At 36.4% G+C, this 23,507-nt stretch overlaps 1 protein-coding gene across 1 annotated transcript in view; it reads right to left on the reverse strand.

The window, feature by feature from the left end:
* Positions 1-23,507, reverse strand: part of MEI4 (meiotic double-stranded break formation protein 4) — an 80,653-nt gene that overhangs the window by 26,071 nt on the left and 31,075 nt on the right. Inside the window, exon 4 of the mRNA XM_056344794.1 lies at positions 18,160-18,291. Within this exon, the coding sequence (XP_056200769.1) occupies positions 18,160-18,291 (132 nt within the window). The remainder of the gene's footprint in view (positions 1-18,159; positions 18,292-23,507) is intronic.

The following is a 23,507-nucleotide window of genomic DNA, read 5'->3' on the forward strand; positions in this document are numbered from 1 at the left end:
GACTTGTATACAGATACAGATTGAGGAGAAAAAAAAAAGTTGTCTTCTTTCCTAATACTGCACTGCTTATTAGAAGAAAGAAGTGGGCATGAGGAATGCATCTTTAAAGACAATGCAACAAATGAAAAATTGGTATCTTTTGGGTGGAGGAGTGGTGGTGGTGGTGTGTGTAGAGTTAAAAGCAATGTTGTATGCTACCTGCTATTCCGAACAGATTTCTCACACCTGAAACAGTGACAGTAAAGTGTCTTTTAAGGCTGCCAGCAAGCATATTTAAAATGTCCGCTTTGTTCATTCAGCCTTCACTTTTCAGGCAGGAGAATGAGTCAGGAAGCACCTCAGGATGATAAAAGATGTGCAAGGTGCAGAGTTAGCAAATGGTCCTTTGGCTCTAAAGGGAGAACTGCTGCTTGCAGGCCTGTGCGCCAGTTGTTTGGGGTGCTGTCCCACAGGACCGGAGACTGATGGGGTACCAAGGTCATATAGAAAAGCAAGAGCCCTCCCAGTTGCTTTACCTGCCACTAGAAAGAAGAAAAGCTTTGCCATGGCAACTATGCTATGTATTTTTCATCTTTGCTATGTTTAGAACAGCTTATTTTGGCTACATCTTCTGAGGGTTTGCATTAAAAACGTAAAATTTCATCCCCGTTCCAACACTGTTAAGAAGGAATATGACAGAATTGCTGGAGCAATCATATATCTCATTTTTTGTATCCTGATAACCCCTCAAAATCTCCACTCAATTACTTTTAATATCTTATGCTGTGATTTAAAACTATTCAAAGGAATATAAGAAAGAAAATATGGATGACATGAAAACAATCAGAAAATGGTACAGACAGCTTACACTATTAACGTTTGTTCTTCCCTCTTTAAACCATACATTTGCATTTGTAACTGAATATGTATAACTGCAAGTGTTGCTTTCTTACAGGGATCATAACAGAAGTGGTTGTTAGGAAGTTTGAAAATGCAAATAGAGTACTTCAGGTTTGCTAAACGTGCTACACTGTGACTAAAGAGACAGATACAGAGAATTCTGTTTCAGAGCATCAGGTAGGAGAGACAACCAAGTCAGACATCACTGACAAGTGCAGGTAGCATTATGTAAGAGTTTCTGTTTCATAAACAACAAAAAATGAAGAAATCATGCCTTACACAGGGTTATAATAAAAATTACTGATACAAAGTGTTATGTGAAGTAGAAGAAAAAACTATAAATCCCTAAATAAAAGGAAACTCAATTATGCTTACATTAACAAATTCTCAATTTTGTTTTAATTACCTCTTATTTTTAAAAGTGCCTGAACTCAGCAACTGTATAATGCTATGATATTATACATCCAAACATTTAATGTAATTTGACTGAAAGATGGAGTCCTCTAGCAATTTCAACAGGCTCTGGATCTGGTCTTTAACTTTTGAATTAACAGGACTAGGAGCATACCGAATGTGATTAGATCACAGCATAGCCAGGACTGGATCATTCCCAACTACTTTAACTGACACTGAAAATGTTGCAGTATTCTAAGCATTTGTAATGGTTCTTCCAAATGAGTTCTAATAAAATTTTGTTTCTACCAGCTGGATTTCTTCCTCCAATAAATATTTTAACAAATACATAATAATAAACCAGATCAATATCTCATTAATGCCATTGATTCAAGTTGATTCAACATAAACCTAATTCTTTGGACAACTGCTTATGCTTCATTCATAATTTATCTAGTTTACTATATAACTTTATATATTACACTATATAACTTTATGCAGCTGTAACACTATTTCAGCATATTCTATCAGTCTTGAACAGGGCTTTTTTTCCTTTTTCTTTTTTTCTGTTTTTCAAACTGTTACTTAATTCTAGGCATAAAATTCAGATACAGAAAGCAAAAACTCACAAGGTGTTATTAAAGAATGAGGAGAAGAATAATTGGAAACAATGAACAGCTTTCGGATGAGATGTATTAATAACACATTCTTAAATTCAGATTCGGGAAAAATCTATTGCCTATATAAAAAGGAATTTGGACTAAATGACTCCCTCTGACCTCAGAATACATGAATCAATAATATAATGTAACTTTCAAATGCATTTAAAATTGTTTGCAAGGAAGTTAAGAAGTGTGTTCTGAAAGTGAAAAGTATGCTAAAATACGTTTTGAAGAACAGCTCTTATGATAAATAGAAATATTTAAAAATGAGCAAAAAGGCTCTTGAATATTATTAGTTTTGTCATTAGCATAAAACAACCCAGAACAGTACGTATCATTTGAAATGCAATTCAAGTGAACACAGTTGTAAGCTACTCATTATTCAGATCCTTATATGTATGTATAGCACCACTGTAACTGAGCACAACTCTATAATTTTTCAATCAATGCTGCAGTCCAGTCTCCATCTACTTTTTTCTCCCAGTTTCTACGACCTCTCCTAAAATTACTGTTTTCTCTATCTTTATAGATAAGATACATTATACACAGGTGTTACAGTAAATACTGAATATAAGTGGGGACATCAAAAGTAATGTACCTGGGAAATACAGAATTCACAGGACTCCAAATATGAAAACCCCAAGTCTCCCTCTGACACAAACCAGTCACTTCTGCGCAAAAATAACCTGTTTAAAATCCCTGCTTAAGTTTTATTACTGCCTGAAGAAGAGTTTTAACCTACTGCACTTTGAAATCCTGATTGTGGGACATGTTAGTAATTTTCTAAAATGAATCAAGTTTTGTGTATTTTCTGTAAAACCTCTTTCCTGACCTACTAGCATTAATTATTAAATCCTCATTATACCAATCTCCCAAAAATTAGCATCCACATATTTAATTCCAATAGTACTTCAATTTCTTGCAAAAAAACGCAGGAGCAGAGGAAATCTGCAGTGGAGTTTTGCCTCCTTCTCCCTCCCTTGCAACTGACTCAAATTTTGACTATAATTATCAGTGCTAATTTAAGATATAAATAGGCATGCAGAGTTCAGATTTATAGCTGAAAGGGTCCTCAAGTGTTCTAGTCCCAACCCTCACCCTGAGGCAGGTTCAAGTATACTTAGGTCACCCCCAAAAGGTGCTCATCATGAACGTACTTGAAGATCTTCAGTGAAAAATGTCTGATATCTAGCATTAATCACCAAATACAATACACTTCTTGTTCACTCTGGAAGGACTACTCCTTTTATAGCCACTTTTCACACTCTGGAAGACTACTACAACCGTTCTTCCCCTTCAGTCCTTTCTTTTCTAGATTATTTTATGGAAACTCACATTTTTTCAACAATATCTTAAAATACGCTAAAAATGGACACAAAGAATCCCATGCAAATTACCTATAAAACTGAAAATGCACTATTCTATGATTTACTCTATTTTTAAGTAATCAAAATTTTTAACATCAAAAATGTTAAAAATAAATTCAAAACACAAATTACCAACAATCATTCTTTTTTTATTAAATATAATATATTCTTGATATTTTGGTCAACTGGTTCTTTATATCACAGCTTTCCTAGTTACATACTAGCAAAATTGTAATGAATGTTGGGCTCATCACAAAACCAAAGCACCTTTTACAGTTTGCCTATTTAGCAACACTATCTATGGAAAACAGATTAATTTTGAGCAAAATATTAGTAAGTCTTCCATAATTTCTAAAGTTACATTTTAAAGGTGAGTAGTAATGCTGCATAGCACATAACAAAATAGAATTACACGGAAAAGAGACTTCTGTAAGCATTTTAATCTCCACATGCTTCTTCCAAAACCACTATGGGAGTAAAAATCCTCTTCATTTTCATTAGCTTTAAATCATGCATAAGGAAAGACTCAGCAGCTTTATACTTTCCCTGAAAGTTAACTTCCTCTGCTTTTTCTAAAGTGGTACCTACACTCAGAGAAAGAGACAGGCATAGTTTAGAAGGAGCTGTCTTTCATATGATAACTAATTAATTTTAAGAATCTGTGACCGTGGAAAACTGCATCTTAAAAAAAAACACACAAACTGGAATCAGCTCCTATGTTACAGACAGAAAATATAGGTACAACCTATTCATTACACTCAAGACACCAATCAAAGCATACCTTCCTCTAAGCTAAGTACAGCTGAGTAATTCCTGAGCAGCCACCATGTAGCAGGACATATTGAAAAGGTTGGTCAAAGGATTCATTAGCAGAATCATGAAATATTGAGGAAATTAAGGTTTATGATTCAAATTATGTTCTTTAATACTGCAAATTAAATATTTATTTTATATAGATTCTTTATGTAGTACTAGCTACCTAATTTTTATTAGGAATGACAATTTTAAATCAGTACAATGACATTGCAAGCCTGATTTGACTCTCACACCTACAGGTTTTAACTATGTGACCACTTACTATTTGGGTTTTTTGTGATTTTTTTTTTTCTTTTTTTGCAAGGGTACTTCCCTCTGTAACAATAGAGGATGGATGACGCTCAATTAGAAGAAATCCTATTCAGTACTTTTTTCATTATTGTTATATGAATGGGCATAAAATGTGTAGCCTTCAGTCTGCTGAATACAGAATCAATACTTTTTTTTTATATCAATATAAAAAAATATAACATTGCTATAATTCCACGGATACCACAAATATTACAACTTCACAACTGCTTTTAGAGAAAGAGGTAATGCTTTCACCTTTTTATGAAAGATTTTTTAAAATATCTAAAGTAGCCACTCAAGCCAATCTTGGCTGACTAGGACATGATTTTATAATGCCTGCCATTACACAGAACTGTATGAATTCAAAGCAAAGTTCCTACTGGCTTCGTGAAAGTTGTGGACATTTATGCCTTCCTCTTTAAATTTGTACACATGCACTCACAGAAACAAAAATAAAGTAAAAAGCACATTCAAAAATAGCCTGAGGCAGACATCTATAGAAAAAAAATGCAGCCTGAATGGTTAACATTTGCCGAAATTTACAAGATGAAAACAAGCTCTTATGATAGAAAACACTATTATTTACCTGATCTACAGTGTGGATGAATTGCATTGTGTGAGCATTGTTTCTTTTATCTTGTTAAAGATAACATTCTTTTCACATGTTATACCTGAAATTTTTATTCTGTTTTCAGCATATGGTACAGTAAGATCTTCCAACCATACAGCATTACCTGACAGAATCACAACTCCAATGCTATCCATTTTGGAAATACCAAATGGAATCATACACCATTTGCTTTAGAGAAAAAAACTTAGTGAATATTTAGAATTACTTCTTATTTTGAATGAGAAAGAGTTTTCAAGCCTAAAAGCTCCTTGTCCTTTTTATCCCCAGACTTCTGGTGCTACCTCCTCCTGGATACTCTGGAGGCAAGAATCTGTGAAAGACCGTCAAGGATTGGTACGAAACCAGGGCTGACAGAAGTAAAAGGAAGAGAACTGTGATGGGGTTTAGGTGACTGGAAGGAAGGTGTGGTAACATGAAAGATCTAGCATTAATATAATGGTACCAGACAGAAATGACTAGGCAATGAGAATCCAAATTAATCCCAGTCAAGGAACCATCATGTTGACGACACTCTTGCTAGGGGCAAGCACTGCTCTAGATTTAATCCTTGGTGGTTTCCCCATTCCCTGTGCATTGCTAAAACAACAGTAGTATACCTCCCCCAGGAGCATGCGTGTAAGAATGTATGCTTTTTTACATGAGTGGATACAAAGGTTTGTCAAGTTTACAGTTTAAGCACCAAACTTCCTAACTAATCTACACATCATGATGGAAAAGCAAAACAGCTCATAAAAGACCCAAGTATTAAGGTTTCTAGAGAAATAATTTTGCTTTCCTGCTTCCTCAAGCTATTCAAGACCATTCTTTAAATCAGACAAGTTGTAAATTGTAACTAATAGTTTTTAGGAAAGCAACACATTAGTTTCCTTAATAATAACAATAATTATAATAATACTACAGTAAAGGTATTAAAAATACTTGAATATACTTTATTCTAGCTATTATTTAAGGTCTCTCTGAAATATATTTTAGGCTCCGAAGACTAAAGGCTAGCTTAGTGTGTCATGTGTTATCCCCCAGAAAAGATCCCAGCCTCTGTTTCACCTTCTTAGGTATAGGCAAAGGTTTTCCATAGAGTGTTTGAGAAACAGGCGGCATTCAGAGCATGTCTCAATACTCACCTTATGTTCCCACAAACTTAGTGGGCTTTGTTATGAATTAGTTTCATATAATGATAATCATTATCTTCCCTGGTTCATAACTCTGAAAGTGTTACTGAAGCTCCTATAAGCTTTCCTGAGGAGGATTACTCCTTGTTAGGTAGAAAAGTGACTTGCCTCTATATAACTTAACACTTCTCTAGGGAACTCAACTAATTTGCAACTATAATCTTACCTATTGCTTGAAAATTTATCAGAATAAAAAAGCTGGATTGCCACCCTGACCATCAGCAGAGCAGACTTTGGCTGCTTCATGAATCTATTTGAGAAAACCCAATATGTTACAACCCTGGAGAGAAGAGGGATCTAGAAGAGTTAGTTGATTTTCGAGGATCACCTCCTTCAGGCTCAAGAATGGTTTACCTGATGTACAGGAAAACAAAGGTGACAGGAGGACTGCATGGAAGAACAAGGACCTCCTGACAAAAACAAAAAGGAAGCACACAACAGGGGTCAGGTGAACTGAGAGGAATGCAAAAACACTCTTGAGTGTGCAGGGAGATGGTTAGGAGCCCTTTTCAAGTTGAATCTGGCAAGGAAGGTGAAGTGAATCAAGAGATTTCTACAGGTACATCAGAAGCAAAATTATGAGGAAATATGTGGCAAGGAAACTGGTGACAAAGGACACAGTGCTCTCTTTGCCATAATCTTTACTGGTAAAACCAGCCTTGAGGACTCTCATGTCTGCAGGACCAGTGGAAAAGTCTGGAGCAAGGAACACTTGCCTGCAGTGGAAAAAAATCAAGTTAGGGACCATTTAAAGAAACTGGACATACGTAAGTCCATGGGCCTCAGCAGCAGGCACCTGTAACTGTCACAGGCCACTCAATTATCTTTGGACAGTCATGGCAATCATGGGAAGTTCCTGAGGACTGGAAGAAAGCAAATGTTACTTCTGTCTTCAAGAAGGAGCACACAAAAAATACAGGCCAGTCAGCGTCAGCTTGACTCCTGGCCAGGTGATGGAGCAAATAATCCTTGAAACCATTTCCAGGCATATGATGGACAAAATGATTATTGAGAGTAGTCAACATAGATTTACAGGCTTGGTAAGTAGACAGTGAGGGGGACTGAAATCTGCCCAAACTGCCATTCTCAGAGGGCTGTGATCAGAGGCATAAAATCCAGCTGGTGGCCACTCACTAGTGGTGCACCCCAGGGGCTGACACTGGCACCAGTAGTGTTCAACATCTTCATGTATGACCTGGACAATGCGACTTCTGTATCATCTCCAAACTCAGAAAGTTTCAAGTTGAGAGTAATACAAAAGCAGGACAAGTGATGGTCATGCCAGAGGGTTATGCTACCATTCAGAGGGACCTTGACAGGCTGGAGAAACTGGCCAAGAGAAATCTTGATTTGTCACAATGGTAAGTGCAAAATCTTATCCCTGGGGAGGAATAACCCCCACGCACCATATAGTTTGGTGGTTGACAGCTGCAAAGCAGCTTGGCAGAGAAGAACCTGAAGGCCCCAGCAGACAAGCTGAACATGACCCGGTGCTGAGTCCTTGTGGCCAGCTGTGGCCAGCACTGCACGAGAGGAAGTATTGCCAGCAAGTTGAGGGAAGTGATCCCTCCCATCTGCTCAGTACTGGTGAGACACACCTGGAGTGCTGGGTGCAGTTCTGGGCTCCTTAGCACAAAGAAGACCTGGATATACTGGAAGGGGACCAGTGAAAAGGCACAAAAGTGATGAAGGGACAAGAATGTACAAGGAGAGGCTGAGAGAGCTGGTACTGTTCCATCTGGAGAGAAGGTGGCTTGTGGGGGGATCTCATCAACGTATATAAATACCTGATGGGGCAGGGGTATGGAAGACAAAGCCAGACTCTTCGCAGTGGTATCCAGTGACAGGACAGAAGTCAATAGGTAAAAACTGAAATGCAGGAAATTCCATTTAAACATAAGAAATATTTTTTTCCATGATAAAGGTTATCAGCACTGGAATAGGCTGCCCAGAGGGTCTGTGCAGTCTCCATCTTTGGAAAATTTTGAAACTTGGTTAGACAGAGCCTTGAGCAACCTGCTCTAGCTGAGCCTACTTTGAGCAGGAAGGTTGTAATAGATCATCTCCAGAGGTTGTTTCCAACCTTCTCCATTCTGTAATTCTATGATCATTCGATGAATTCACCCTAAGTTAATCAACAGGACTGAATTCTAGTTCACATAATCAAATTGTGTAGGAAGAACCCACAATGAGTAACTGAATAAGCTAACCTAAACTAAGTTCTGCTTATAATTTATTCCTATAGGCAGAACTACTACTCAGATTTTTACCTCTATTACCACACTCTCATATTTATCATACACAATTCCCTATAGTATTCCATATTAAATACAGTAGCCAGGGTTAGTAAAAAAGCTTTGATTAAACAATAAGGTTATACAAAAGTTCTTTAAAACAACTTCAGCTAGAAGTTTAATATTCTGAAAAGTCAGAGAGACTAGGAGCCACTTTTATGAAAGAATTAATTATAAGGATTACATAAGATGCGAAACTATCTTGTTTCAAGACAATACATGCAGAGGTTTAACTGCGCTTTGCCAGCTCAATTCAAGGATTGACAGATGCCAGGAAATGCAAAACGTGCAAGTCTTCAAAGGCTGCACTGTAATCATGCAACCTGGGATGCCATCATTTACACTGAAGGAGAAATACAAACACATTTTTTCTCTATTTTCCATGTTTTCTTTCTCTATGCATTTGTCTCAATTCATTTCTCCCTATGTGAACTGTTATTGGAATCAAGTGAAAATAATCCATTCTTACATAACAGGAATTCAAACTGCAGTGCATTCAAGAATGTTATTTCCTAAAACTAGTTTTAATTCTGTAATGTTAGTGCTACATGCATTTCAAGTGTATACTTCTACACAAAAGAAATAATTCTAGAAGATATGCAATACAGATTGTGCTGCCATAAAATATTCTGTGACTCTGTGTGTGTGCATCAGTACTACAGATGTGGTTCAGCCTAGCACAGGTACCTGGTTGCCTGTATTTCATTCAAGTCCATGACTGCAACCAGCAATGCCTTAATCCTAATTCTAATCAAGCCATATAAAACATATCCTGTCCAAGCATACTTCAGCTTGTCTTTCTGGAATACCTCCAACTTCAGCAAAGCATTCTCTGCTGCACAAATCCTAGACATCCAAGCCTTGCTTACTGCCTTAACACCAATCCAGCAACTCACGTCACAAACATTCAGATCTAAACACGCTCCGCCACTGCTGCCTTTCTTCCTCACCACAAACCTATCCCAGCATCCCATTCCTGTATCTCTAAATCCCCTATGAATCCCAAAGGAATGAATAAGCTCATTTCTCATTCTTACACTCACCCAAGCCCACCAATACATTACTTCCACCAGATTAGTTGTGAATTGAGAAGGCTACATCATCAGTGCCTACCTAAAACTGAAACCCCAGACTCCTGAGCCTTCACCACACCAACCCTATATCTAGTTCTGTGATACCTTTCGTAAACGTGTTCAGCTTTAGCTCATCACATCCTGTCTACCTAAATTAAATCTATAGCAGAAGTCCTGTCAATCTAACAATAAATAGGAGTTGCTGCTGACACATACTGAAACCAACTTCGACCTCTGGGAGCAACGTTAATAGTAGTTTCCTGCCCTGGCAGATCAAGCCTTAACCAGTCACGTCAAGTGCCGTCACCCAAAACCTAGACTAAGTTTAAGATAAGCTCCTGCATGCCTCAGCCATGCAAACCATAATTCCAACCTCAGCTACAAAATGAACTCCATAGCCAGTCTCTTTCATCCCAGACATAAACCTACTTTATTAATGACTTGTACATCAGCTAAATCCTAGCAAGACAAATCCTGCTTGTTTCAGAGCCAAATGTGGGACAGCAGCTCCTTCTGGATGTGGTGGCATTCAATGTAGCTCATATGCATGTTCACTCAAATCCAAACTATCACCATTAACTATAGCCTGTGATAGTTTCAGTTGAGGACTTAACCAGGGAGTTTGATCTAACACCAACTCTAAAGTAATTAATAGTCAGCTAGCAGAGCAAGTGTAGTCTGGTTTGTCATGACAAACACTCCTAAGCACAGCCTTTCAAGCATTTCCCTCTGTGGTGAGTATCTTATTTTGCCATCCTAAATCTAAATCCTTGTCTAATCTTAAACCTAACACTAAACACACTATAGCCATCCTTCCCAGCTTAAAACCTAAGCTAAGCCACGTGCTCCCTTGAAAATCCAGAGTTCAGCCCCAGCACAGAATGCAAAACAAAACCATTGCTTACCAAAAAAAGAACAGAAGCAGTTTTTCCGTATCTGATGGCATACCACAGCATGATGCAGAAATGCCACTGTGCATGTGCTTAGTGGTTCTAATGTTTCACAGTGAGCTATATAATGAGTTTTGGAAAAGCAGTTTAACATTTTAGAAAGCACTGAACAAACACCAGTTGATCTTTCTGGTTCTGTGATATAAAGTAGCGACGGCTGTGCATAAGCTCTGTAAGTAGACAAATACAGCTTCACTGGTATTTTTACCAGAAAACCCCAAAGCAATAAATGAGGTCCCAATGGGGCAAGCCGATATTCTAAGTCATTAGGTACAGGACTGTCCCACATGTTTAGAGAGAGGCAAGTGTGTGTGAAGCTAGGAAATCCAAAGATATTGATGTGTCCTCCAAAATGAAAACAATGTTTTGAAAGAAAGATGAAGTGATGATTTCACTAGTATGCATTACCATGTCACAGTTGCCATTTATATTTTACTATATTTAACCAGGCTTTTATTTAAAGACGGTTTTAATTATCACCTGTAAATACTCTTGCAAACAAAAATCCATTATATCAGTAATTTCTAGTTAGAAATTCTATGGCTACAACTCTTCCCTTTTCATTTTTACTAAGATATGAAATACTAAAGCAGCAAATAAATTGCAATGCCATTGACACGGGAACTGTGTGTTTAAACTGTAACCCAGAAAGCATTTAGTGAAGCTGTGTTAAAAGTACATTGTAATGAAGACTTTAAGCAATTCTTCAAAAAGAAAAAAAGAAAATCAAAAGGCAAATCTAACAAAATGTTACCTTGCCTGTAAATTGAACTTTTAAGAGCACATACAGGATATAGGCTAATTCACATAGACAACTCCAATATCCAAAAGCATTAAGGAAGCTGTGCTTAATTTTCTGTAACATCATTCCATTTTGCAAATCACTGTCAGTAAGCCAGAAAACTCCCTGAAGAAAGGTTAACAGGCACATTAAAACTACCTATCTGGAGACACAGATTAAGTAATAATCAAATGGTCTTCCAGATTAGCTGGTATACCACATATGCCACAAAAATCAGATGCTTCTTCCTTATACACATTCTGCCTTCATGCATGCAAAAGGATTAACCAAGGTGTAAAGAAAGCAATTCTTTCTTTCCAATTCTCAGAACTGACACTGAGAATAAGGAAGTAAGAACAGCATCAACCGAGAGAAGCTTTCGTTGCCCTTTCTTTTTTAGTGTATCAAGAATTCACATAGGTAATTTTAATTATTAATTGTGTTATTTTGGGAGCTTTCTTAAAGCCTGGATTTTGTGCACAGTTTGAAACAAGAAGATTTCCAGGAATATTACTTATTTGTTTGTTGAGGTGTGATATATTCTGATTTCTTTAATTAAGCATTTTTCCTTTTCCAGTATTACGTTTCCATGAACAAGATGATTCATCAATATTAAGAGTAATAATTCTCTAGCTGACAGTAATACAGGGTTCTCCTCGTGCAATCAATATTTGCTGCTTCTGTTCCCAAACACACCTGAGGTTTTCTGATTACATGTCATTCTAAATTTTGCCAAGCACCTAAGTACATCAAAGCCCTGCTACCATTTAGCTCTGTAAGAACACTTCTAAACTCCTTTCACCTTTAGCGCTACCATTTTATGACAGTATGAGAGGGAAGGGAGAAACTGCATGAACCGTTTGTCATTTTCCAGTTCTGACTGACACATACGCTTAATTCTAATCTGTAATAGGGGATGACACATGCAGCAAAAGCAGGTATACACTTCAAAGGTGCACAGCATCCTTCCAACATATACCGAGTCTCAACTGATTCTTTCACTCCTGTCTTTCAGGGCAGAGATTTATGTTTTCACAAGTCTGCATCTCCAAACCAAGTACATTATCTATGAGACAAAATGCAGATCCACTGATTATTCTATCCAGCCATTACTTCGTTTGCTACCAGTAGCATCAGCAGTCACATGGAATAAAAAAAAATCCTACGTTTACCCAGAGCACTATTTTGCAGCATCTTTACCCATTCACAATTTGAAATATGTTACAATCTCTGCTTATCAGTATAATAAGGAAAGAAATTACATCTTTAAAATGATGAATGCATGTCCAAATGCACATTTAATTATTTTCACAAGGTCTACATAGCATCAATCTCTTTTCTTTTACCTGGGTGAAGTATTAGTAATCTGATGCGTTTGTAAAAGTCAGCAGTAGAAACTACAAAAACCCAAATATGCCGGATAGCCATTTTAGTACTTTGAACAACAGTGGACTGTTGTGCATTTATCTTACCTAGTTGCATAATATTTTCAGCTATTTTTTTCTAATTAATGATTTTATCCATTTCCTACCACATTTGGGAAAAATACTGTAGCTTTTTTTCTTTCTAATGCATGAAAAAGCTCTATTACAACATATTCAAACTTATGGCTGAGGAGATTAGACATACTGCATAAATGAAGTAGACTTCTTGGAAAGGAGCTTATCTGAAGAATTCTCTACATCACATTGGACACACTTGCATTTGGAATAAAGTATGTTGTGGCTGCCATACCTGCCCAGAGCATCCACTGGATACAGAATGGCTGCATGGAGGAAGACCCATGAAGACAAGCCTTGACATCAATAGCTCAGTTCTTAGCACTTTAAATCTTTCTGTTATCTATCTGAACACAGCTCCAGGCAAACTCCGTTTTCCCTGATGGACTGATTACCAGCTAAGCTAGTCCATCTTGAAATTTGCAATGTCTCTAACTTGCAGGCCTGCTAGAAAAAAACCAGCTCTCCAGCCCCAGGAATATTTCAGCCCTTCATTTGCTTCCACATAGAAGTGTTGCCATGTAGTTTGACATTTCAGTGACATGACTGTTCGCTACACAGTGCTGAATGGCAACAAAAATCTCAGAAAATGGTCAAAATCATACCGCATCCATGCTCCTCCTTGATCTTCTTCTTCCTAATTACATTGCCTGCATAGACTGTTAGTTTAACAGAGCTGCCTGTTTAAAGGCATATGCGTCAGACACACCATAGCTGAAAGCATGTCACAAGAAGCTCCAACACACGTATCCTGCATCCTAGTTCACCACCAAACTCTTCCAGTAACGTGTACGCTTAAATTTGAATACCTGGGAATTAAGTTAACTTATTAATTATCTTAACAAATATAACTTATTACAAACATCTAATAAGGTTACTTACATAAGTCTGTCTGTGTTCAGACAGAAGTAAGCTTTGCACAACTGTTACAACCGTTCTGTAGGATCAGGCCTTTCCTGGCTTAACAGCTCTCGTCCAGATCATCCAAAAGAGATCTTCAGAGAGATATGATAGAACTTTCCTCCCTTAACTTTAGATGTCTACAACATAAATATTTACATTTCAACTGATCAACCTAAGTTTCCTTCCTCATAGTCAGAAGAGAGAAGCAAACAACGGCCAATTACTATAATTATGTACATCCAAAATAGGCTAGAAAAGAAATGCCTCTTTTCCTCCCTTGGCTATAAAGAAAAATTAAAATAAGCAAATCTGATGGAAACACCACAGAAATCTGAAGTGAGACAAATCCCACCATATGTCTAACTCCTTTGGCTTGTTTGAATCAAAGCTATTCTGTTGTAATGAGCCCAAATCTCCAGAACCTATGTAACATTCAACAGAGCCTCGCGTGACTGTCTTCACATTGGCAAATTTTTTAGTTAACCTTAGCTGCTTGGTGGACTTCTATGAGAAGCAGACAGCAGTGTCTACTATATACATCTAAATTAAATAGGATGAATCCCACCTTATCCTGTGTCTAAGTCTAACTGCACCATTCATTTCAGGAGAAGAGTTAGGACACACATGTGGATTTGGACTTAATGCTTACATATAACATTAAGAATTACATATAACTTGGCGTTTTGATTTAAAAAAAACCCCACCAATTATCCAGTGTACAGCTTTTGTCACAGAAATGTTTTAAAGTTTTAAAAACGGAAAAATAGTGTGCAGAAAATAGTGTGTTATAAAAATACAATGCTAGACAAGCTATGTATCAGCAATTACTGAATAATAGTGCTTTCCAAAACTTCGCGGTCTGTCTTCCCTCTTCTTTTTTCAAATCTATTTTCTGGTTTTTAATCTTTCAGAGTTCTTGGAATTAACACCTGGGGGTTAGAAATGGGCACTGAACCAATATGCGCTTTCCATTTCTGGTCATCTGTCTTTGAAACAATTATCATAAAGGAAGATCTGCTATCATGGTAAGGGGCTCAATATTTGAAAAATAATCCAACAACCCCAGTACCATTCTGAAATCTTAGTATTTAAAATTGTATCTCCTTTGCAATAGGAATCCGATTGGGGATCAGAAGATTTCTACTCCATAGTAAGATAAGTTTCAGTTACTGTATTCTTATAAAATGTATTTATGAAGCATGAAAGGTTCCTCATAAAAATTAAAAGTACACATCCAACATCAGTAAAAATTAAGGGATCCAACTGAGTTTACATTATTATACTTTTCCCTGGAAGTCAGTGTCCTGGTGTCAGCAACGCGCTGAAGTATGAGCTTCACCTTAAGCACATGATGAAGTACTTAAATGAATTAAAGCAAACTAATAACGTGCTTGAGAGTTTACTATCATAAAATTCATCTTAACTGGGTGAAAAAATCAGGATAACTATACTATTTTACAGGCACCTTAGTTACTTTTATTTTCTGTATTAACATGTGGGAATATTAGTCCAAAATATTGAAAAAAATCTATTATTCATATATTTCACAATAATTTATCATATTCCAATAGTAAAGGTATTTAGCCAATTGGGGAACGATATCAAAATATGCAAAGTAATCTGTACTTTTCTGGTGTAGTTCATGAGATACACTCTCCTACAATCAACCTATTTTCTTAATTTGTAAAGCTAGGGGCATATATAGCTCTTCAAACCTGTGGGTCTTAAAGAGATAAGCTTGTTTCAAGAGGACACAGATACAAACTCACTAAAATAAGTCAGAATTTTAAAGTAAAAAAAGTTCAATATTTATCAAAGGACATATCCACAATATGTAACCTTACCTGAGCATACTTCCTGTTGAAGAAAAGACTGAATATAAAATTGCATAATCTAGAATGAAAACATTTTATAAACTATCTGTAGCTTAGCTCAAGTCTTAATGAGGAAATTAAAAATGTTGGGATATCTAGATAATTAATTTAGAAAAATTCAACACAGTTTTGTTTTCAGTCAAGTCAATGTGGGAAAACACCTTCAATGTAAAAAAAAATATTATACAAAAATAAAACATAGAAATTTGCTTGGATGAATAAGCTAAATTTTCAATTTCTATTTTTCACCAAATGCTCAAAAGTTAATTGCAAGCTAACCTGAATACATGCCTAGATGATCTTTATTTCTCCTATCTGCCCACAACAAGAAACAAACAACAAAACAGAATGAAAATAGGTATTTGCACACCTCTCATCATAACTACATTCCAGAGTCCCAAATTTGATTGTCTTAGGCAGAAGGCATGAAACACTTTATAATTAACAGCAGTTTTGCTTAAGTAACAAAACACAATTAGGATACTTGTCAGCTAATGAAGTTTGATTATATAAAGTATTATCGTTCTGCAAATTCTAATTTAAGTATTTATGAAGAATTATTTTTAAAGCTGTCATTTGGTATATTTCAAACTGATATTGTATTGTTTAGTGTCCTGTTGCAATAAGGTTTTTGATAAGCAGTATTTCCAGAAATAATTATCACATACAGAATGTATAAGGGTTTGTGAATGAACGCAAGACACCTATTTGGACCAAATGGAAGAATGCACAAACTTTAAAAACACTGACTTCACAGCAAGCTAAGCAAAACAGAAATTCAGTTACTTTTCCCACATGAACTACAGCTTTTCAAAATCTTATAGTTCTACAAAGTGTCAGCTACAGATAGACCCACAGATCCTGCAGCTTCAAATTCAGCCACTTGAACTGTCCGCTATAACCAGAAAAAGTCCAACACTGTCTTGGGTGGTGAACCTTTCAGGACTACTTTGTTACTGTAAAATTAATCACTGGAGTATCCTCCTAAGTGTCTGAAGCTCATTTATTCTTCTGGTGGTCACTTAAATGCAAAGTGTTTTAAAAGGACTCAGAAGAAAGCCCCATAAGCTTTAGTAAGATTGTATCAAAGTCTTATTCCAGACCACAGTTTGTGGTTGGTTGCTCAAGATGCATTAATCTTCCAACAAACGCTTATAAGGTTGGATGAGGAAGATATAAATTAATAAATAACTGTATCAGTTACAAAAAAGAAAAAGGGAAGATCTACTACATCTCAGTAGCAGAAGGCACGTGGATAACTTAGCTGGAGAAAGCAGAAACAGAGCAGGGAACTCTTGTTCCATAAAGATAGGTCTAAATTATTGAATATAAGAGAATTAAATTATTTCTCTGAGTGAAGAAAAGGGGCTGTTTCAAAAAAAAAAAAAAAGGTGAAAGGGAACCTTATTAAGTGTCTCTTGGTAGTAGAAAATCTGAAAATCAGTACTGTGGACTGATAATGGCTAAGATTTGCAGTAAGCACAAATGCAAGGTGATTAAAATGAGTTGGAGGGCTGCAGGGAGCAAAGACTTAACCTGAAAAGGGATTTGGTCCTGAAGCTGAAAAGCTCAAGTAACAAATGCATTTTACTGTCCCAAATGTCAGTCCATATATACCAAGTATGAAGAAACAGAATAGATGTACAAGATCGAAAACATCTCTCTTTTTTTTTTTTTTCTTTTCAATAAATGAGTACAAATTTCTGTCCCCCCAGAAATTGTGTCCCACTCAGGGGCCTTCCCTTCAGTGCTAGGTACAAATTTCTTCAATTGCTCAAGGAAGTATAATTGAAGGTTTCAATTTCTTTAAGGGGCGGGGGAAATCAAGTAGAGTGATAGCTCCCAGAGGAAAAAAAAGAAGAAAAACTGCTGTACCATCAACTAGGTGTATCAAGCCAAGCTAGTGAGACTGCCATTTAAGCAATTTATTATACTATCCATGGTATAAGAATTGTTCAGGGATTAAATTACTAACTTCTCTATATTTATATATGAATCAAATCCTCTACTATCTTTCTATAAATAAACTATACTGCCAGTATTAAATTATTTGCCATTAGAAAAAAATCAAAATCAATTCTGTATTTAAAGAGATTCTTTTATGGTTAAAAATCACAGGATACTAATTTAGTTCCATTTTCTCAACTGCAAGTTATACAGCTTTGTAATCACACTTATTATGACCGTAAAATCAAATACATGATTCTTTCCAACATACAGTAAAGCCAAAGAGGAGTTCAAACTAGAAATTTTTAGAAATAAATTTTATGCACTGAATACAAAAGCAATACTTAAAATAATTACAGTATGGCAAGGTTAAGTAGTCCTGCAGTAACTCGGCAAAGTGCAATACTCAATGTAAGCTTTTCATCAGTGTTGAGCACTGTAGAGTTCTGCGTTGCCACTGGCAAAAACTCTGCTGAAAGGAGGCATGACTAATTCTGTTAAACAGATGAGATTTAATAATGCTAAAAATAAGCAATAAGATCCATTTACTACCTTTTATGAAACAGATACAAACAAAACACTCCCCAGCACCACTCTTCGGCCCTTCTCCAAAAGAGAAGATGACAGTACCTGGTGAGCTTGCAACAGCTGCTCAGCAAACTGATGTACTTCTGCTAGTAGAAGGGATATTAAAGCACTTCTTAGTATGTTGTTCCTTCCTAGCAAAACCAGTGTGTGTGATACAGCATGCAGTGCCTGAAACTAAAGAGAAATAACAGTAAATTCAATCTCTCAAAATAAGTCTCCATCTTTTTTACTCCAAACAATTACCTTAAATAGAAACGGGATAGACATATTAAAATCTTCAAGAAAAAAGTAAAATTCTAAATTCTGGAGTTTAAAACTCTTTTAATTACATACATTACAGATCTATGAGAAACCCATGTCCATTACCTAGGAACATTCCTTTCTCAAAAGATTAACACTACAGGAAACTGACATGAACAAACTCCTTCAAAAGTGTGAATTCCCCTGGAGGCAGCTTGTCAGTGTTAGCTGTCATCATGCCCACCTGCTGTCACAGAAAGTGGTGACTGCCCTGTACATACAGTAATTGTTTGTCACGGGTAGACAAATGAACAAATAAATTCTTTGAAACACAAACACGAGCAAGCTAAGAGCTATACTGGAGTTTTCTGTCAATAGAGTTATCTGGAATAAACTTGATTAAATGCTAACTGATAGAAGATATGCTATACTTTCAAATTCAAACAATTCACTTCCATATCATTGTTTAACAAGCTGTAACCAAGGAATTTCTCTTGAACCATGGGAGAAGTCATGTAAACTTACATGAGAATTATATTAGTAATTTTTTTCCACAGTCTTTCCTATTAAAAAAAACCCACCTGTTTTCTTTGTTCCCTGAAATGGAAATGTATAACTATTATGTAATGAAACATACTCCTCTACAAATTAAAGACATTATTTCATTAAATACTACCTGAAGAAATTTTCATTTCTATATATAAATATATTGAAGTTATTTCAATAGAAAAATACACATTAAATACGACTATAATTTATGATTTTATATAAATTTATGTCTACAACATTAATATTCAGTAACTCTTTGAAAATGAGTATTTTTCACTGACAGAATAATACTCCTGACCCAAATTTGTATATCTAAGAATAACTAAGGTGCCTTAACCACTCAAAACCAGACCACCACAGCCTAAGAACAAACTAGTTTATTCCTCTAGCCAGCTCACATGCATACACACACACACACATACACGTATATGAATAAAAAAAAAATTTACAAGTTTGGACGAATCCTCCTGGAAATCATTTCTGAACACACAAAAAGCAGGAAGGCGATCCAGTAGTGGTCAGCATGGATTTATTTAGGGTAAACCATACCTAACCAATGTGATGGCCTTCTACAGTGAAATGACCATCTGAGTGGATGAGGGGAAAGCAGAGAGTGTCATTTACCTTGACTTTACCATGGTTTTCAACACTGTCTCCTGTAAAATTGTTACTGACAAAATTTTGGGCTTGGTAAACAGACAATGAGGTGGACTGAAAACTTTTGCTGTAAAAACCATTAATTACATAGCTTCCTATTTACAGTTACTGCTTCTCTGCCTGATCAGATGGTCAAACTGCTTTGCCAGTTGATGTAACGCCTATTTACCAGCCTCTTACACTCAGGAGTTTGATCAGGCTGGTTATCATCTGGCCAGTATGAGGCAATCTCTTACTCACAGTCATAATAATCAAACTTTAATAAACCTTTGCCGTTCGTCATCTCACTTCAGCACATAATCCCAAAATGAATATAAAAAGAAAACTATAAAAGACAAAAAAAGTCTTATGTTCAGAATCAAACCTGAAGAGATAAAAAGTAAACTCCTCATTTAGAAAGAACTCAAAAATTGTACATATTTAGCTTTGAAAATCTGTGAGATTGAAATAATTCATAAATGTATATACTAAAGAGTCTATGAAGATAAAACACGAATGAAGATGAGATAAAAATAGGTTTCTGAACCTTTAAAATCACAGGAAAGGATAATGCAATGAATGAAGCTATATGTGCTTTGAGGATCTATGAATTAAAATCAGACTTCCATAAAATAGAAATGTACACCCTTCCAAAGAAAATAATGACTCCTCTTCCTAAAAATAATCTAGACATTTACAGTTTTGAAAGATCTTCCACAGTATCTACTAAAACTATGACAGAAACAAAGTTTGCAACACCTGGATAGCGCTTCCTTGACAGCACCCATGTTCCAAAAGGGTACAACTGCTTCAAATCATTACTCAGGTTTTAATCAATGCTAAAAAATAGCACATTTTTCATTGAAGTCCCCATTCATTTTTACTTCTTTTTATAAATTAAGAATAGATACATATTTTATAGTTCTATATTTTCAGAAAGCGACATTGAGTATACTTGCTAATTTGCCCTTGGCAAGCAAGCAAACGAGACAACCCTGAGTAGTTTTTCAATGCTATCTCTTCCAAAGAACACACTAAATGTGTATATTTATACACAAACATAATTATGGTTGTTCTTTTTTAAAGTCTGTTCAATTTGCTTACAAGATTCTTAGATAGCGAAACAATGAATTTTTTTATTAGTATTATTAATGCTAGCAGCTGAGATTTAATCAAAATAGGATCTGTCACAAAATTTCTGAATCCTTCCTGGTTTGGCATGAGTTACCATTTTCTAGCTGGAATTTCATAGGACTAGATAACATGGATTTTCAAATTTAAAGCCTGATCTTTAAATTCCCTCTACTAAGGAAAGTAAATAGGGATTTTTTAATGACGGTACTTAGGTTACTTGAGATATGGGTGTGGATGCCACTGAAAAATCCCATCTGTTAACTGATTTATTAAAGAGTATGGATTTAATATTGTATTTTGGTGGACCTCAGTATATTTTAAGAAAACAAGGAGACAACGAAGAACTAAGGTTAAAATAACACTCACAGACTGTACGCATTAAATGTGTACAGAACAAATTTCTAGCATATAAGCAATAAATCCATAAATTGCACACAGAATTGTTTCAGAGCAATGCTCACGTATTGCTAATTAAACTCTGGAAACATTCAAACTGATAATAGGTCAAATAGTGTGCAGTTTCCCTAAAGATAAAAGCATATGCTCATCTCACAGATCTATCAAGCATTAAAAAAGGAACAGAAATCTTTTAATCCCTTGGGCTACCTTAAGGGTACAGATGAAATAAAATCTATACTCCTCAGGGATTCTCAGGTAAAAGCAGTCAGAAAATTAGATTGCAAAAATCAGACAGTCAGAAACAAGAAAATAATGCAGCCTGGTTCACGGGTTCACTGTTCAGGAGCTGCATCATCTGTCCCTAACCCTCCTCCCACAGCCCAGTTTCTTGCTCTCATCCCATGTTCCTTGGGATGCAGCATAAGACAGAGCAATGCTGTGCCAGTAGCTGGGAAGGATGCGTGGATTGTTGAAGTGTTCTATTGCCTCACACATACTAATATGGCCTTTCCTCCATCCAGCCACTGATTTTGAAGCCTATTGGAAGGTATTTTTGACTTTCCACTTCTTTGCAAATGATTTCAAACTGGCTATCCATTTCAAAAGTTACTAGTAGAGGAAAAGACTGACAAGCAAAATAACCAGCACATTCCTGTGACTCTTATTTTCCCAGGAAACTAGGATAAAAATCCTTACTCACAAATTATTTGTTTTGAATTCATTTATCAGAATATGTTAGACTTTTCCTTAATAACAGTTATCCAAAACTTGTGAGATTAACTCCTTCAGGAGTTGCACAATTCACTACACCCTGCAACTATGAAAACTGCACTTTAGTTTCTGTTTCACTAGTTTACAGCTTCATGCCAAGCAACAGCTCTCCTCCCCAAGTGACTGGCATATTTGGGAATACAGGACTAAAGCAAAAAATTATTACAGGCACCCTCAAATCATGAGGTGTTAAAAACAAAACAGTATTTTTGCCTTTGAATTCACATCACCCTTGCCCTTTGCCCATTTAGTCCAACCTGACTTCCAATCAATGTCACTTGAAAAGTTTCAGTTTTATACAGAGAGCATTAATACCCCTGTTCGCTCATGTTGCTTCCTTTGTTAATTTGATGGCTGTCATTTATCTCTCCTCCTGTTTACGCTGCACTATTTCGCCTGTCTTCAAGTCTTGGAATTTCATACATAGTATCCCAAATCTTTGCTCTGCAAGCCTCATCTCAAGCCCTTATTCTGCCATTATGCCTTCATAACCTTGTTCATGCTTCTCTCCACTCTTCTAAACCTGATGGTCTCTGCTAGGACCATCAGTTAGCTTCACTGCTGCAGGCTGCCTTTTCAGAACTTTTTGTAGAGCTTTAACTGAAAAACATTCTGACAAACTGTGTGACATACAATAGAGGCAGGTCTGTTTGCAACATGCTTGACTGCATGCACCAAAAGTGTTTACAAAAAACAAGCTAAAATGCAAAAGAGATGAACATTTTTTTAATTTTGGGTTGGTTTCTTTAAGAAAAGACAAAAGCCAAAAAACCAATGAAAATTAAATGAAGATATTGTAGTATCTGGGAAAGAATTATTGTAATATGACACCTGCAAGCCATGCAGAGAATGGAGATGGAGAAAGAAATCACATGCAGTCAGCCTACTAAATATTCTGAAAACCAGAACACTTTGGTGAATGATGCTGTAAAAGCCGGAAATGCTAGCAGTAGATATTATAGTACTTACTGAAAGAAACATGCAACCTGTACTGGCTTAAGTACAGCTTTGTTGAATTTGTTGAGTGAGGAGGGAAGACCTCCAAGGAAGTGTACTACATGAAGTCTTCTCAGTCATATTTGCTGACCATGAAACTTGTATGTCAGAGCGTCAGGGAGTGTGAAGGTGCAATTTTTTTCTGCTAATGGATTGAAAATATCTTTCTTAGGTTTATTTCTTCATGGCTGCCTAAAAGTCACTCCTTCATTCACTGATCAGCGGGGTCCCTCTGGCTCCATATATGCTTTTATCCAACTCAATACCAGCTCCCTAGTGACACATGCAATGATCAGTGAATCTGCTTGCTCCTGTCCACAGGCTAAACCAAGCCAAATCAGCTGCTGCTGCCACAGCAACAAGGAGGAGAGATGAGATACCACAGAAACTGCTGTGAAAGAGATATGCACTTACAGCCACCTTCCTACTCCCCCTGTCCCTTACTGCTTCTCCACACCACTAAGCCCTCTGGCAGAAGCAAATTTCCAGGACTATTTCCTAGGTGTTTACTCTCTCCTTCTCTGCACAAGGGAAGGCTGTTACTGCTGAAGTAAGGAGAACAGACTCAGATCAGATCCAGCACACCAGCAGAGACTGGACTACCCTTAAGTAGTACATCCTCTGATTGACTGACATATGCAAACCTTTCACCTCCTTTTCTTGTG

The sequence above is a fragment of the Falco biarmicus genome, chromosome 6, assembly GCF_023638135.1.
Source record: "Falco biarmicus isolate bFalBia1 chromosome 6, bFalBia1.pri, whole genome shotgun sequence".
NCBI classification, from domain to species: Eukaryota; Metazoa; Chordata; class Aves; order Falconiformes; family Falconidae; genus Falco; species Falco biarmicus.